General features: G+C 40.6%; 1 protein-coding gene across 4 annotated transcripts in view; it reads left to right on the forward strand.

The window, feature by feature from the left end:
* Positions 1–16,400, forward strand: part of LOC117521801 (solute carrier family 12 member 7-like) — a 108,833-nt gene that overhangs the window by 54,549 nt on the left and 37,884 nt on the right. For 3 of the 4 annotated variants that reach the window (XM_034183150.1, XM_034183149.1, XM_034183151.1), the window contains 6 exons: positions 2,772–2,902; positions 3,445–3,581; positions 3,658–3,762; positions 6,531–6,742; positions 7,109–7,276; positions 15,892–15,990. In XM_034183150.1, the coding sequence (XP_034039041.1) occupies positions 2,772–2,902; positions 3,445–3,581; positions 3,658–3,762; positions 6,531–6,742; positions 7,109–7,276; positions 15,892–15,990 (852 nt within the window). The remainder of the gene's footprint in view (positions 1–2,771; positions 2,903–3,444; positions 3,582–3,657; positions 3,763–6,530; positions 6,743–7,108; positions 7,277–15,891; positions 15,991–16,400) is intronic. The other variant, XM_034183152.1, reaches the window with a different exon arrangement.

A 16,400-nucleotide genomic window follows, 5' to 3' on the forward strand; every position in this document is an offset into this window, starting at 1 on the left:
TGTCAAGTATGGGTGATGGCAGATGACGGTCTCCATCCTCTGTGGTACGAAGGAGAAAGTCAACCAGAAAACCTACAGGAAATTTGTAGCCAGCAAGAAGATGAGGCATCTCACTATGACAGTGATACAGAAAGTGAAAGCGATGATTCCGATGATGCTGATGTCACAGACAGCGACACTGAATATGAATGAACATGTCAAGCCCATAAGACTCTGATATAAGATTTCGACATTTCTTTCAACTAGATTTAACTGCTCAACTTGTCTGAAACAATTTGAACATTGTATCTCATAGTTATATATGTTGAAAGGAATGTGTATAGCAGAAGATTTAATTCCAAGACACAATGAAATATGATGCAGTAACATTTGACTTGACAATGTTGAAAATCTAAAATATTCAAGATGGCCACCAGTGGTCAATGTGACATATGAATCATCATTCTAGAATTGTCTACGAGTAAAACATTGCAAAACTTTATAACTTTGAACATATCACAGAGAAGGTAAATGCATTTTCTTAGTAAATTTCACTGTATATGATATGTGCTGTGAACATGTTCAACACAAGGCAAATAGCATCCAAGTCAGTAGTTTGTCATTCAGTCAGTACTTCGCCTTTCACCATAGGTTTAGTCTCAAATGAAAGCTAATGATTTGTAGTTGTGATATTAGTGCTTAATCTAGGCCCTGATACTTCAGTTCTTATTACAAAAAAAACTATTCATAAAATCTTTGGACATTTTTGGTCCAGGTAAGGGTTGTGTATATGGTTGTACTGTAAGCCATATGGAGAAGTGCCATTTTATCCTGCAGAAATTAAATGGGTATCGTATTAAAGTAGAGAAAATGGGCTTTTCGGAAATATATAGATGGATATGGTTGATATTATATGTATAGGTATTTAAAGAAGGTGAAACGGTGCAAACATTCGGCCCACGTACAGCACTCACGAGTAGCTTTTAACCTTTAGGTGAATATTGCGCCAAAAGGTACATGGGGAATGAGTTATTTTTCTGTTACCACTCAAATTTCTACTAACGACATTATACAAGTAGAGGTTAAAAAAACTCAAGTGGCATTTTGTTGTCGGGGGAGGGGGGTGCATGGTAGGCTATCTCAGCTCCCGGTCTATTAGGCCTTGATCACTGTTGGAACTGTAGAATATTTTTCAGAACAGACTGAGTAAATGTAAGGTGAAATGGTGATGTACTGATATAGCCAATCATCTCACAAGTTCTAGGTCTGTACATGACCTTGCCTGTTAGTGCATGGTCAGTAGTAAGTAGTAGTAGTAAGTAGTACTGCAAGTGTCAGTAGTATCAGATTCTTTGGGATTTGGTTAAAAATTATTTGGGGAAACAACCCTCTGAGGGGTCATTCTTCAGCGTAAATACTGTAATAGTAAGTCCCATTGCCTGCTCCCTTGTTTTCACTCGCGATCGCCACAGCAGGTTTGAAGTGGACCTGCATGTTTTATGCCGGATGCCCTTCCTGACGCAAGTCAACATTACGTGGAGAAATGTGGTAGGGGTGAGGTTTGACCCAGGAACCTTCCACACTGAAACCATCTTCCACACTGAAACCAAGCAGACTATGCACTTGACCGCCACCCTTGCTTCAGTGTAAACTACTATAAAGTCAATTTCAGTTTATTTAGTTTATATAGTGCCAAATTATAACAAAGCTGCCTCAAGGTGCTTCACACAAGTAAGGTCTAAGCTTACCAACCCCTAGAGCAAGCACACAGGCGACAGTGGTAAGGTTAAAACTCCCTCTGATGATTTGACGAAGAAACCTCAACCAGACCAGACTCAAATTACAGCGGTGAGATCTGTTCAGCTCCATACCTGATGTGCACTATGACGCATTACTGCGTATGAGACCACACAGAGGCACAGCAGCACACGGTGCTTTTGGTTTGATAGCTCGCTGTCCATGTTCACTGTACATAATGAATGTGCGTCACATACATGTTGTTACATATCAACATTTTGTTTGCCCTCCCTGGCCGGGCTCCAGTGGAGGTGGGCATCTGTGGCACAACATGCCAGCAGGCTTTGCTGTGACCAAACGATCTCAGAGCTCAATCAAATGCGATCAGATCGTTTCAGATGCTGTTTTGATGCCGTCAGAATATGTAGACTGCGATCAGATGATGCAAAAACTGCATATAGACCGCCGTCAGATGTGCCTCCCATCTCGATGGTGCCAAGAGTGTTTTGAACATGTGCAACACACTCGGGACAGCCGAGCAAATGGGACCAAATATGTAGACTGCTCATAGACTGCCATCTGTAGGTCGTCAGGCTGCACCTCAGTACTTCCTGATTGCAGCCAGATGTGTCATTCTGATGCCATTCAGCCTCAATTGGCATATGTGTGATGGGGTATTAGTTTGAAATGTGAAGTTTGCAATATAATTCATATTGATAAACCGCTTTATAAAACCCTTTTTATTATGCAGAATTTGTGAACCAACTTTGTATTGGTAATAGGAATGTCTTTATGTACTTATATGGATTTATATGCTACTTAATGAAAAAATTAAGCTTTCTTTTTGAGACAGTGTAGAAGGAACATTGGTCTTTAGTTGTCTCTCCCACCCTCACTTTGTTCTACCTGTTCTTGCTTGAGCATTGTATGTTGACTGAACTGTAGTTATATCTTCTACTTACTATGGTAGTTTGTTGATTAAGCTAAATAATGTACATATGCAATACCAACAAATAAATCTGACAGTAATCAAACTTTTTTCAATTTCTGTGAAGCTGGAGGCTCCTACTACATGATCTCAAGGTCTTTAGGCCCAGAATTTGGAGGAGCAGTGGGTCTCTGTTTCTATCTTGGTACCACCTTCGCTGGATCCGTGTATATACTGGGCACCATAGAGATTTTGCTGGTATAATTCTTTAAACACAGTTTGAATGCACAGCAAATAATGAAGGAATACATAAGTATGTACTTTTCCCTTTTTAGAGACAAACTATACTCAGACAACTGGATGTTGAACTATTTCTAGGCTAAGCGCATATCTTTCCCTCATTGCATTGGAAAAATTAGCAGATAAAATGTAAAGAGCTTATTTAGTGAGGACTTTTAAAACTACATTATAGAAGTGCAACAGACTAAAAATAAAGCAGTGAAAATGGGAATGTCAATATTTTCACGGTGATTAGCCATAACACATCTAAACTGTCTTGATGTGGCTCCTAAAATCTCATTCAGAATTCATGATTACACAAAGCTTCCTGTCCTCACTTTTTGGGTTTGAAAAAAAAGGTTTGAAGGGGAATGAAAACTTAACTGTCTTCACACTTGGCACTAATAATTAGTTTATTCTTTCTTCATTTGCAATTCTGGGACATTCAGTCATTGACTCTGTTTGTTTTTGTGATATGAGTGTGTACAAATGAGTGCATTAACAAAATGTCTTTTTTGCAGACATATATTGTTCCAACAGCAGGACTTTTTGAAGCTGAAAGTAAAGAAGAAGAAGCTGCAGCAGTGCTCAACAACATGCGTGTCTATGGCACATGTTGCCTGGTCCTGATGGCCTTAGTCGTATTTGTAGGAGTGAAGTAAGTGTTCTTACTTGTGCACAAAATTCACCCCACACTGAGAGAAACCCATGTTTGTTTCCTCTCCTGTCTACAGGTATGTGAATAAACTCGCGTTGGTGTTTCTGGCTTGTGTTTTCCTCTCAATCTTGGCCACTTATGCCGGAGTTGTTAAGACACTCATTGAACCACCTGACTATCCGTGAGTTACAAGCAGATTTTCTTAAAAAATTCATTTGCTATCCTCAAGGGTGTTAGTTTAAAAAAAAAGAAAAAAAAAAAGGATCAGGTTTGGGATGTACCGTTTCCCATTTGTACCTGAGGCCATCAAATATGGCTATCGGGTATTGTGAAGACTTTCTGTCCATCCGTCTGTGCTCAGCATGAATCCAGTCCTATTACTGTCAGTTTTCAAATTCTTAGGAAACATTATTGGAACACAGACCTTGGATAAGCTCTAAGATAGCTAACCTTGACCTATTTTAAGAGGTATTTTAAGATGTTAAAAAGTCACAGTCGATTTCAATCTGTTCCATTTTTGTTTTGAGTGGTGGAGGTGACAGCCAATCAGAATAGAGCGGCACTGTGACGTCAGTGGCAGGTCTCTGTAAAAACGCTTAATTTATGTGTTTATATAACATGTTTCTCATATATTCGTGGTTTTCATATTATTTTTTGTAAAATAATTCATTGTATCCACACAAAAGATTAATTCTGGCCTATATAAGGTGCCTGAGCCCATTGAAGCTGACCTCCTACCCAGATTAAAAAAAAAATCCAAGCAAACAGGCTGAGTTTGCCCTGTAATTTCCAACGGTTCATGAACGCAGCAGCGCTCACAAACCGGCTTCTGCACTGTATGAAAACATTCAGCTGGCCGAACGAAGTCGAACTAAACACTAACATAACAAAAAGTCGAACTAAACACTAACATAACAAAAACTAAGCAAACAATAAACCATCAAGAACGACAGCAAAATGAAATACGGACAAATTGAGGTTTCATATGTTCAAATTTTTTGACAGTTTAAAAATCCTGAAGTGCCAGCTGCAGGAACGAAGCTGTGCGAAGGTTAAACAATGCCAACGAAACGTTTGTTTGTTTGTTTGTTTGTTTGTTTTTTTAAGATTCTGTTTCTCACAGTTGAAATATACCTAAAACTGCAGACCTCTCCATTGTTTGAAAACTTGCAAAATCGACAGTGTATCAGATACTTATTTTCCCCACTGTGTGTGTGTGTGTATATATGTGTATGTATATATATATATATATATATACACACACATACTTTGCACTGGGATACTGATTAAACAACTTCTAATTATAAAGAAGACAATGCTCATATGGCCAAGGGTATTTTAGCATTGCATTATATTTTCACATACGATCCCAATACCTGAATTTGGATATCTGCCGACACTGATACTATTCTGCAACCAGAGCTCTGTTTGCTTTAATATTATTATCAATATTGTTGATTTTATGTTAGGATATTTTGTTTCCCCAGTTATACAGCTTCATGATGAAGTGATATAGAGGAGGATTTCTTTAAAAAGAAGACCTGAAAGGTCAGCTACATTTTGCCAGAATGTACATCTAAGATGCAAGCCTAGATTTGATGTTGTGGTGAAAGAATTAAGTACTTTTATTTATTTTTGGTGGTTTCTTGTGGCATTTTGGAAATGTGGAAATGCACTCCTTCATCAAAATGGTACACGTTCTTGTACACATTTTTTGGGGGGGCGCCCCTGTGAAAAAAAAATCAAATCAATCAGATCTTGATTTATAAAAAATGGCAGGTCTTGAAAAAGAAAGCAGAGACTTTATAAAGAAAAGACAGTGCCCCCTCCCCCTCTCTCCAAGAAATTAGCTCTTTAGAATGCTGAACCATGCAAATGTAAAAGAACAAAATAAATATACATGTTCATGTAAACTTGTTAAACGAGGGCATTGTTGGGTCAGTGGCTGACGTTTCATCTCTTGAACACCAGATTGGGGACCCGCCCCGAGTACATTAAAGTCCCTTTTACCCATTTTTTAGGACGAAGCGCATTCCCACGTTTCTAAAATGCGACAACAAACCACCAAAAACATAAATAAAATTACTTAATTTACTCATGTTAGCAGTCAGTCTGGTAAATCATCATAGCCTTCCTCCTGGCTCATTTTGTGGTCCTGGTTAAAAAAAAATCCTTGTGCCGATTAAGTTTGCTGTATTATAGGTTGCTTCTTACTCTTGGTACAACGGGTTTGCAAACATTGCATGTTGTTTTGTTTTGCTGTGTTATTAGTATAAAATATTTCCAACTAGCAGACATGTTGTGTTGAAAAGTTGGTCAGCTTAATGCTCCCCCCCCTGCAGCCAGCAGCCAGAAATACGGTTCAGCAGAAACACACAGCCATGGCTCTGGATTGGGTGGGTTGTATCAGAAATTTTCGATCTTTGAATTACATTGAAAGCAGAACCCAATACCGATATTGGATTGGATCGGGCCCATCCCTAGATCAGGTGCCACAGGTTCAACATAAACTGCAATGGTGGGCTCATGTTTTAAAAGTGCCATTTGACTGTTGTGCAGAAATCTCTCCTACAAACAACCAATTTGACAGTGTTCAGTAAGGTGTGTCTGCCCCCAAATGTAATTGTAGCTTTTCCAGGTGACATGCAACCATTTTTCTTTTGACAGTCAGGTCCAACAACTTAGGGACCTGACTGTACCTCTATTTGCAGAGAGTAAAAACAGTTTATGGATTTTGGTTCTGAACCTCATATCATTGCTGATGCCTTGGTGTGTGGAATGAGAGGACCGTTGGAGTTTCTGAAAAGGTCTTGGTACCTGCTGCAGTTGCTATGATACAAAAGGGCCCAATGGCCATTTTGTATGTGGTGGGTGTTTTGTTGTTGTTATTTTTATAATACAATGAGAGAATCTTCTTTGTAATAGCATTCTGCACTGTCTCCTTTATAGTATCTGTTTGTTGGGGAACCGTTCTTTGACAAGCATCGCCTTTGACAAGTGCATGAAGAAGGAAGTTATAAGAAACGTCACTTTTACCACCAAGCTGTGGTCCCTCTACTGTGATAGTGAACACCTCAACGCCAGCTGTGATGAGTACTTCTTCAAAAACAATGTGACAGAGATACAGGGCATACCTGGACTTCTGAGTGGAGTTATAAAAGGTAAGACTCTGGAGAACTCCCATCGTTCCTCACATATCTCACTCAGCTATTAGTGTTTTATTTTTTTCTCCCCTTGGCCACCTTCAGGACAGATCATCTTTGTTCAGAAAATAATAGCTGACCAGATCTGTTGTAGATATAGTGCTTACTCCCTTGGACCTTTATGACTTTATACTTGTGACATAAAATTGCAGTTAATGAGAGCTGGAGTTTGTCCTTACACGGCTACAGTGCAGAGACTCATGTTAACAGTCACTTGGTATAAAATGTAAGGTCATTATCAGTGCTTGTATGTGTTTGTGTCCATGCATCCCTTGTCTTACAGATATCTAGGATTTCTCTATAATGCATTTGTCTTTCTATTAGATAATCTGTGGGGTCACTATGGTCCAGCCGGTATGATGATAGAGAAGAAGGGTCAACTTTCTATACCAGCCAAGAGATCATCCAAAGATATTCATAAACCCTATGTCTTTAATGACATTGCCACCTACTTCACGTTGCTGGTGGGAATATACTTTCCCTCTGTCACAGGTAAATGATGTGAGATGGAGCCAGTATGGATGCTTGTGTCTAAGCCTGTTTTAAATATTTCAGTAGGTCAGTTGTTATGACAGCAATGGAGACATGTATATTTCTGCCCATCAAACACAGAGCAGGGCCGCACAGTGGCTTAGTGGTCAGCACTGTTGCCTCACAGCAAGAAGGTCCTGGGATCACTTCCCTCCTGGTCCTTTCTTTGTGAAATTTACATGTTCTCCCTGTTTTTGCGTGGGTTCCCTTCTTGTGCTCTGGTTTTCTCCCACTTTCAAAGATATGCAGTTTAGGTAAACTGGAAAACTTTCAATTGGCGGTAGGTGAGTGCAAGTGTGAATGAGTGAATTTGTCTACGCATGGCCCTGCCATAGACTGCTGTCCTCTGCCCTGCCTCTCACCTTGTGACTGCTGAGGTTGGCTCCGGCATCCCTGGATCCCCCCCCCCCCCCCCCCCCCCCAATCCTCAATTACAGTATGTGGGAAAGACAATGAATGACTAAAACTTAGAGCAAGCTTTAGTCCTCATAATTTAATACAGATAAGTAGGGAAATGTCCTGTATTATTTACAACCCCAATTCTATTGAAGTTGGGACGTTGTGTAAAATGTAAACAAAAACAGAACACAGTGATTTGCAAATTCTCTTCAAACTATATTCAATTGAATACACCACAAAGACAAGATATTTAATGTTCAAACTGATAGACCTGATTGTTTTTGTGCAAATATTTGCTCATTTTAAAATGGATGCCTGCAACACGTTTCAAAGAAGTTGGGACAGTGTTATATTTACCACTGTGTTACATCACCTTTGCTTCTAACAACACTCGATAAGTGTTTGGGAACTGAGGACACTAATTGTTGAAGCTTTGTTGGTGGAATTCTTTCCCATTCTTGCTTGATGTATGACTTCAGTTGTTCAACAGTCTGGTGTCTCCGTTTTCGTATTTTGTACTTCATAATGCGCCACACATTTTCATTGGGCGACAGGTCTGGACTGCAGGCAAGCCAGTCTCGTACCTGCACTCTTTTACTATGAAGCCACGCTCTTGTAACACGTGCAGAATGTGGCTTGGCATTGTCTTGCTGAAATAAGCAGGGATGTCTCTGAAAAAGACGTTGCTTGGATGGCAGATGGCTCCAAAACCTGGATGTACCTTTCAGCATTGATGGTGCCATCACAGATGTGTAAATTACCAATGCCATGGGCACTAACACCCTCCCATACCATCACAGATGCTGGCTTTTGAACTTTGCGCTAGTAACAATCTGGATGGTCTTTTTCCTCTTTTGTCTGGAGGACACAACATCCATGATTTCCAAAAACAATCTGAAATGTGGACTCATCAGACCACAGCACACTTTTCCACTTTGCGTCTGTCCATTTCAAATGAGCTCAGGTCCAGAGAAGGTGGTGGCATTTCTGGATGTTGTTGATGTATGGCTTTTGCTTTGCATGGTAGAGTTTTAACTTGCACTTGTAGATGTAGCGACGAACTGTGTTAACTGACAATGGTTTTCTGAAGTGTTCCTGAGCCCACGCGGTAAGATCCTTTACACAATGATGTCGGTTTTGAATGCAGTGCCGCCTGAGGGATCGAAGGTCACGGGCACTCAATGTTGGTTTTCGGCCTTGCCGCTTACGTGTAGAAAATTCTCCAGATTCTCTTTCTCTTTCCTTGCAATTGAACGTTGAGAAACATTGTTCTTAAAGTGTTGGACTGTTTTTTCACGCAGTTGTTCACAAAGTGGTGATCCTTGCCCCATCTTTGCTTGTGAACGGCTGAGCCTTTTGAGGATGCTCCTTTTATACCCAGTCATGACACTGACCTGTTTTCAATTACCCTGTTCACCTGTGGAATATTCCAAACAGGTGTTCTTTGAGTATTGGTGATCTAACACAGTGGTAAACATATCACTGTCCCAGCTTTTGTGAAACGTGTTGCAGGCATCCCTTTCAAAATGAGCAAATATGTGCACAAAAACAATAAAGTTTATCAGTTTGAACATTAAATATCTCGTCTTTGTGGTGTATTTGATTGAATATAGGCTGAAGAGGATTTGCAAATAATTGTATTCTGTTTTTATTTACATCTTACACAACGTCCCAACGTCATTAGAATTGGAGTTGTAATTCAGAATTGGGCATACTGTATCACCAGAGATCTAAAGCTGTCAAAACTACCAGTGTATTTGTAAGTACCGTATTTTCAGGACTATATGTCACACTGAAATATTAGTCACATCTGTCCAAAAATGTATCATGAAGAGGGAAAAAAAAATACATATGTCTTCTCGGCCTATAAGTGCTTCACAGATTGTTTTGTGATCTGGATTATATCAAAGGGATAGTTGATGTGATCTTTTTAAGTGTATATACATTTTACTGTTTGACATAAGGCAGAGGTGTTGATTAAGTGTGCTCGTTTCCTGTGCGGAAACCTCACAATTCATACCCCACCCCTGCCCATTTTCAATGTAATATGGAGTTGCATTAGGAAGGGAATCCGCAGTTAAACTTGTGCCAATTCCACATGCAGCTTACCTTGGATCTGCTGTAGCGACCCCAAGTGAAAGCAAGGGAGCGATGTCAAAGGGGCATACTATAAGGCAGGTGTGGTGGCCAGTCAGTTAAGTGCACTTGTTTCCAGTGCAGAAAGTTCCCAGTTCAAACCTCACCCCTGGTGATAACAAGGGAGAGATGTCAAAGGGACTTGCTTACATAATATTTGGCGTGAGGTGCAGCTGAAGGCTATATCACCTATGAGTGAGTCAGCTAAAACCTATATGCTGAATCATGTATATTGAAATGCTACATATGACCAAAATGTTGAACCTGGTGTTCCCTCACAAGGCAAGTGATACTTCTAATCTAAGTAACCACTCCTTTGACATAGTCAGTCCAGTGGTACCCAAAATCTTAATTTTAGCTCACTGGTTAGTGTCCAAGCATCCAAGACAGGAAGTGGCAGGATCCCAAAAGGCTTGGACCTTCGTTCTCCTGCAGAGTTCACCAAATACCACTGTTCATCCTCATGACTCAGATGACTCAGTGCCCTCTTCCCAGGTGTCTCTCTGTCTCAAAGGCAGAGGACACAGAGACATGAATGCTACTACTGAGATAAGTGGATGTCTCTACAAGTTCAACACTTTTTCTGCATACAAATCAACTTCAGTGTGCTCAAAATCATTGAAAGCTTGAACTTTATGCTGCATTCATGACAACAGCAAACTCGGAAAATCCAATTGGGAAACTTCTGCGTTCACTTGATGAGCTCAGAAAACATTGGTGGCAACATCAATTATTACGGATGTCTTTGCAAAAACTAGAATGCTGGCAACTAATATATAAAACATGCAACCATATCAGACAAAGTAAATGATTTATTAAAAGTAATTAAATGGCATTTGTAATATTATTATTTCAACAATAAAGAAATAGGAAGCCATGATTCTAGTTCTTATTACGTAGGACTGATAAATCTGAGCACTGAATTTCCACCCAAGTTTTGATAAAAAAAATCCAACTCAGCCATGCATTCTAATGGTTTTTTCAGAGTTAGAGCTTGTAACTTTAGACTTTACGATACCTCATGAACGCAGCATTTGTCTTCATTTAGGACAGTTGCAAACCCAGACACTTCAGCTTCTGGAGTGTTGCAATCAAAGTATCAGTTGATTCTGCAAAGATCATAGCATCATCTGTGAAGTCAAGGAAACCTTTTCATTCCAGTAAAACCACCACTATCGCTGGTTTTGACAAGTCAACCAAACACCCCATTCCATGCAAGTATTGAACAGTGTAGGAGCCAGGACACATTCCTGACAAAATGCCATACTTGAGTCTCTGCCCCAGCTCCGTACAGAACACACAGCATCTGTGTATTAGTTGGCTGTAATATCCAGGTAATTCTTGGGGATCCATTGAATTCTCAGGATGTCCCACAGAACAGTTCTTATTATATGAGGAAAAATGTCTTTGTGATAAGACAAAAGAATGGTCAAACTGGTTTGAGCTGAGAGAAATAAGCTAATAATTCAAATAAACACTTGTTATCATCAAAGTATGTATAGTAGAAAAGCATCTCTGAACATACAATATATTGAACCTTGAAACAGATGGGCAACAACAGTGGAAGACCATATGCTACTCCTGTCTGGTAAAGTCAAGTAAACGTGCCTACAGTGGATATGGCCTCACCAAATTGGACAGTAGAGATAGGAAATATATTTCCCTGTACCACTGAATTTTGATTTCTGGTGCAACATTCAGATGGTATAGTCAGAATTTGACGTAAAATACATGAAAGAATTAATCCATCCTGCAATGTATCAACAGTTCAGCCTGCGGGTGGTTTCATGGTGTGGCAACTGTGTGATGCTGTTGTGTCAATATGGAAAAAATTCTCAACACTTTATTGAATTTATGCCATGCAAGATTGTGGCACTTCTGAAGCTAAAATGGGGGGTATCCTGGTTGTAGTAAGGTATACTCAATGAAATTACCATGGAGTGTAGTTGCTTTTATTTGTTGAATAAAAAGTGGACACTTCACATCTTGAACACTTACAAGTGAACTTGGAAGTGTTCAAGATGGGCAAGATGGCGCCGATGTATGTGGCCTGCCATCGGCACTCGCTTCTTTTGTTGTCGTTTTTATTGTTTTTGCATTTTGTTGCATGATCGCCAGACTCTTATCAGCGTTTGGGCTTCGCTGGAGAATCTAGCTGTTTCTGGCTCGGGCGGACAGCCAGGGACGCGGCTGCCCCCACCGCCTGTCTTAGCGTCCGTACCGGACACCCTACGCCGGACGCTTGGCGTGTTGCCTCGGCGTCTGCGCCACAGAGGACGCGGGAAGAGAGGAGGAGTCCGTGTTCGGCTCAGAGTGTGCCTGCTGCTTCCTGCAAACATGCTCCACGACAATTCATGGCTGGATTCTTCACACCATATGACGCCTACGATGTGCGGCGTTTCCTGACTTTTAGCTATCAGTGGCTCTGGTCGGTTGTCCAGGGTGCCGGGTCTCCACTTCCGCGTCACCGTCTTGTGAGGAGCTGCAGTTGTGGCTGCGTGCAGGAGAATCTGCGCCTGCTCAGTCGTGTCTCCCAGCAGACTGATGTGCACTCAGTCCGTGTGGCGCTCATCAACACAAGGTCACTCACAAGTAAGACTTTCAGTTTGAATGACTTTTTCTCCAGTCGTGCTCTGGATTTTCTCCTGTTAACGGAGACCTGGCTGAAACCAGGTGAAAATAGCGCCTTTTCTGAGCTCCTCCCCCCCCGGCTGCTCGTTTTTCAGCTCCCCGCAAGCATCAAGTCGTGGCGGTGGTGTGGCCAAATGCCACATTTTTAAATGCCTACTCCACTTTTGAACTTCAGTTGTTTGTGATGGAGTTTGACTGTCCTGTGCTCTGTGCTGTTGTTTACCGTCCACCAAAATTTAATAAGGTTTTTATTCAGGAGTTTTCTGAGCTTCTGGCAGATTTTATCCCAAATTATGACAAACTTTTGGTCTGTTGTGATTTTAATATTCATATCTGTTGTCCTTCTAATCAGCTGGCTGATGATTTTAAAAGCCTCCTGAACTCTTTTGGTCTAACACAAGTTGTGGATGGACCAACACATAATCTTGGAGACACTTTGGACCTGGTCATTTCTTATGGGCTCTCAGTTTCACTTAAGGACATATCAGGCGCTGCTATTTCAGATCACTTTCCTGTTATCTTTGAATTTACTGCTCCTCCATCTGCTGGTAAGCCATTTGTTCCTCTCTCTCGCCGCTGTTTGGTCACCTCCTCGACAGCGGGGGACTTTGCTGCTGCCTTCATGGACTCTCAGTTTTATGCCATGAATGGACTGGTTTCTCCATTACTCCCAGATAACATCCTCTCTTCTTTCCACTCCGCATGCACAGTAATTTTGGACTCTGTTGCACTGATGCGCTGCAAATCCAGGAAATCAAAATCCGACCCCTGGTTAAATGCTATAACCCATGCCCTCAGGCAGCGCAGCAGACGGGCGGACAGAAAATGGAAAAAGGACAAACTACAGGTGTCTCTGGGTTTTCTGAGGGACAGTCTAACTGACTATCAAACGGCTGTGAAGGAGGCAAAAGCACAATATCTCTCATATTATTTCTAGCAGTTGTCATCGTCCCAGTGTGTTATTTCAGACTATAAACTCAGTTGTAAATCCACATGCCTCTGTTTTGATGGACGCTACAACCGCAACCTGTGAGGAGTTTCTTCAGTTTTTTATTGACAAGGTTTCATCAGTCAGACAGAATGCTGATCAGAACTGTAATGTTGAGTTGTCTGCTCCTCGTGCACATTCTGGTATTCTCGAGCAGTTTGAGCCCATTTCTTTTGCATCTCTTGCTGATGTTGTCAAACACATAAAATCTACAAGTTGTCCTTTAGATGTTGTTCCAGCTAAGGTGCTGAAGGAGGTTTTTAATACTGTTAGAGCGGGTCTCCTAACTTTTATCAATGCTTGTCTTAGATCAGGGTCTGTTCCAGCTGCTTTTAAACAAGCTGTGGTTTGACCTCTTCTTAAAAACCTCACCTGGACTCATCAGTTTTATCTAATTTTAGACCTGTGTCTCATCTGCCATTTCTGTCTAAGGTTTTAGAAAAGGTTGTCTTTTTACAGTTACAATCATTTTTAGAAGACAATCTCATCCTTGAAAAATTCCAATCTGGGTTTAGATCGCGACACAGCACTGAGTCAGCACTTTTAAAAGTTCGTAATGACATTACTTTGTCGGTGGATGCAGGGAATCCTGCTGTGCTGGTTCTGTTGGACCTCACAGCAGCCTTTGATACTGTGGATCACACAGTACTTGTTAGAACATTTTATTGGCATTCATGGTACTGCACTTAAGTGGTTTAGATCATATTTGGCTGAAAGGAGCTTTTCTGTCATGATTGGGGATCTCTGCTCATCAACTGCTCATCTGTCTTGTGGTGTGCCGTAGGGTTCTGTCCTTGGGCTGATTCTATTTTCTTTGTACATTCTGCCATTGGGGTCAGTTATAACCAAGCACAACCTGTCCTTTCATTGTTATGCAGATGATCTGCAAATCTATTTGCCTGTGAGGACTAATGGGAGTGATGCTTTGTCATCATTATTTAATTGTATTCGCGATGTAAAGCAGTGGCTGTCCCAAAACTTCCTTTACCTGAATGATGGTAAAATGGAGATCATGGTGTTTGAGCGCTCTGGCATACCAAATGTGGTAACACCAAATTTTGGTGCTTTGGCTGACTATGTAAAACCAGCTGTCAAGAATTTGGGAGTGATATTTGACAGCTGTTTGAGGTTTGATCAACAGATAAACTCTGTTGTCAAAGCTAGTTTTTCCAACTTCGCCTTTTGGCTAAAATACAGCACTTTCTCAGTAGACGTGATCTTGAGACAGCCATTCATGCTTTCATCAGCTCCAGACTTGATTATTGTAATGCACTTTATTCGGGCATTAATCAGCCGTCTCTTGCACGTCTCCAATTGGTGCAGAATGCTGCTGCTCGTCTTTTAACAAACACTTTTAGACGTGAGCATATTACGCCCCTCCTGTACTCACTCCACTGGCTTCCAGTTCGTTTTAGAATTGATTTTAACATTTTAATGTTTGTTTTTAAAGCTATTTATGGCCTTGCACCTCCCTACTTGTCTGAAATTTTAACTTTGTGCACCTACAGTAGGGCATTAAGGGCGTCTGGCCAGCTTTACTTAGATGTTCCGAGGTCAAGATATAAACACTGGCGTGATCATGCTTTCGCGGTAGCTGGCCCCAGACTGTGGAACGAGCTACCTCTTGAGTTACGTACTATTCCTGACCAAGCACTTTTAAATCTAAGTTAAAGACTTATTTATTTAAACTGGCTTTTAACACTTAGTGGGGAGGTGACGTTCTGTTTTTACATGCTGTTTTACAATTTTATTCTATATGTGTTTTATTTTTGTGAATTTGTGTTTTTAATGTTAAGCACTTTGGACACCAGTCTGTGCTGTAAAGCGCTTTATAAATAAATGTTGATTGATTGATTGTTGACAATTGACAAAATGTTATTTTTGTTAACATACGTTTAAGTATAACATTGGTGGAAATGGGCACATTCAGAAATGTTGGAGGAGCTGTAGAGTAGAAATGTGTAATTGCTTTTGAAATGGTAAACTCTTGTCAGTTGTAGTATATCTTGTTTATTATATCAGATAGTTCATGCTCCTGTTATGACCACCCTGCATTGCACCCAGTGATATCCAAGGCTTACTGTAAGTGGTTGCAGTCTAGTTGTGCCAGCTCTGTTGTCTCCATTTGCTAGCCTTGCAGCTGCCAGGTAACTGCAGTCCCTGCCCTTGTGGTGAATCCTATTTCATTGGCAAGTACAGAAATTTTTACCAACATATTTTTGTTTATTCATGATGTTCAACACATGATCATTTCATCTGTGTTGCACACAAGAGACTGTTTTTGTTTTTCTCAGCTATAATTGCTCACTATTGGTGGATTACATCTGCCCCCTCAACTAGTAGGTGTATTGCAAGCTACGTTTAAATTAACCTACAAGTATCCTGCCTATACAACAACTATTTATTTGTCCTTTAATTTTAGGTATAATGGCTGGTTCCAATAGGTCTGGTGATCTGCGAGATGCCCAGAGGTCAATCCCAATAGGAACTATATTGGCCATTGTCACCACCTCTTTCATCTGTATCCTCTGCATTACCTATCAGTATGTGTGTGGTATGTTGATGTAATTTGTAATCAATTTCCCTGTTGTGCATATCTGGACGTATGGTTTTAGAGTCCGATTGATAAATCAGTTGACTGATACTATTGATATGAGTCTTTAACAAACATATTGGTATTGTTTGATATGGAAACTTTTATTTTACCAAATAAATAACACAGAAAAAACACTGTTGAAAATGATGTCATTAGGTAGTTTGTCCAGCAGAAGGTACTCTTGTGGCATTGTTTACAGTGGAGTCAAGCATGGCTTGGCCCCCATCACCCCTTGGTCACATTAGCTACAAGAGAAGGGCAAAGCTGCCATTAACTTTCAGCAGTGGTGGGCACACTTCCGATAATCTGATAACAGATAATTATCGAAGATAATG

The sequence above is a fragment of the Thalassophryne amazonica genome, chromosome 12 (genome assembly GCF_902500255.1).
Source record: "Thalassophryne amazonica chromosome 12, fThaAma1.1, whole genome shotgun sequence".
Lineage (NCBI taxonomy): Eukaryota > Metazoa > Chordata > Actinopteri > Batrachoidiformes > Batrachoididae > Thalassophryne > Thalassophryne amazonica.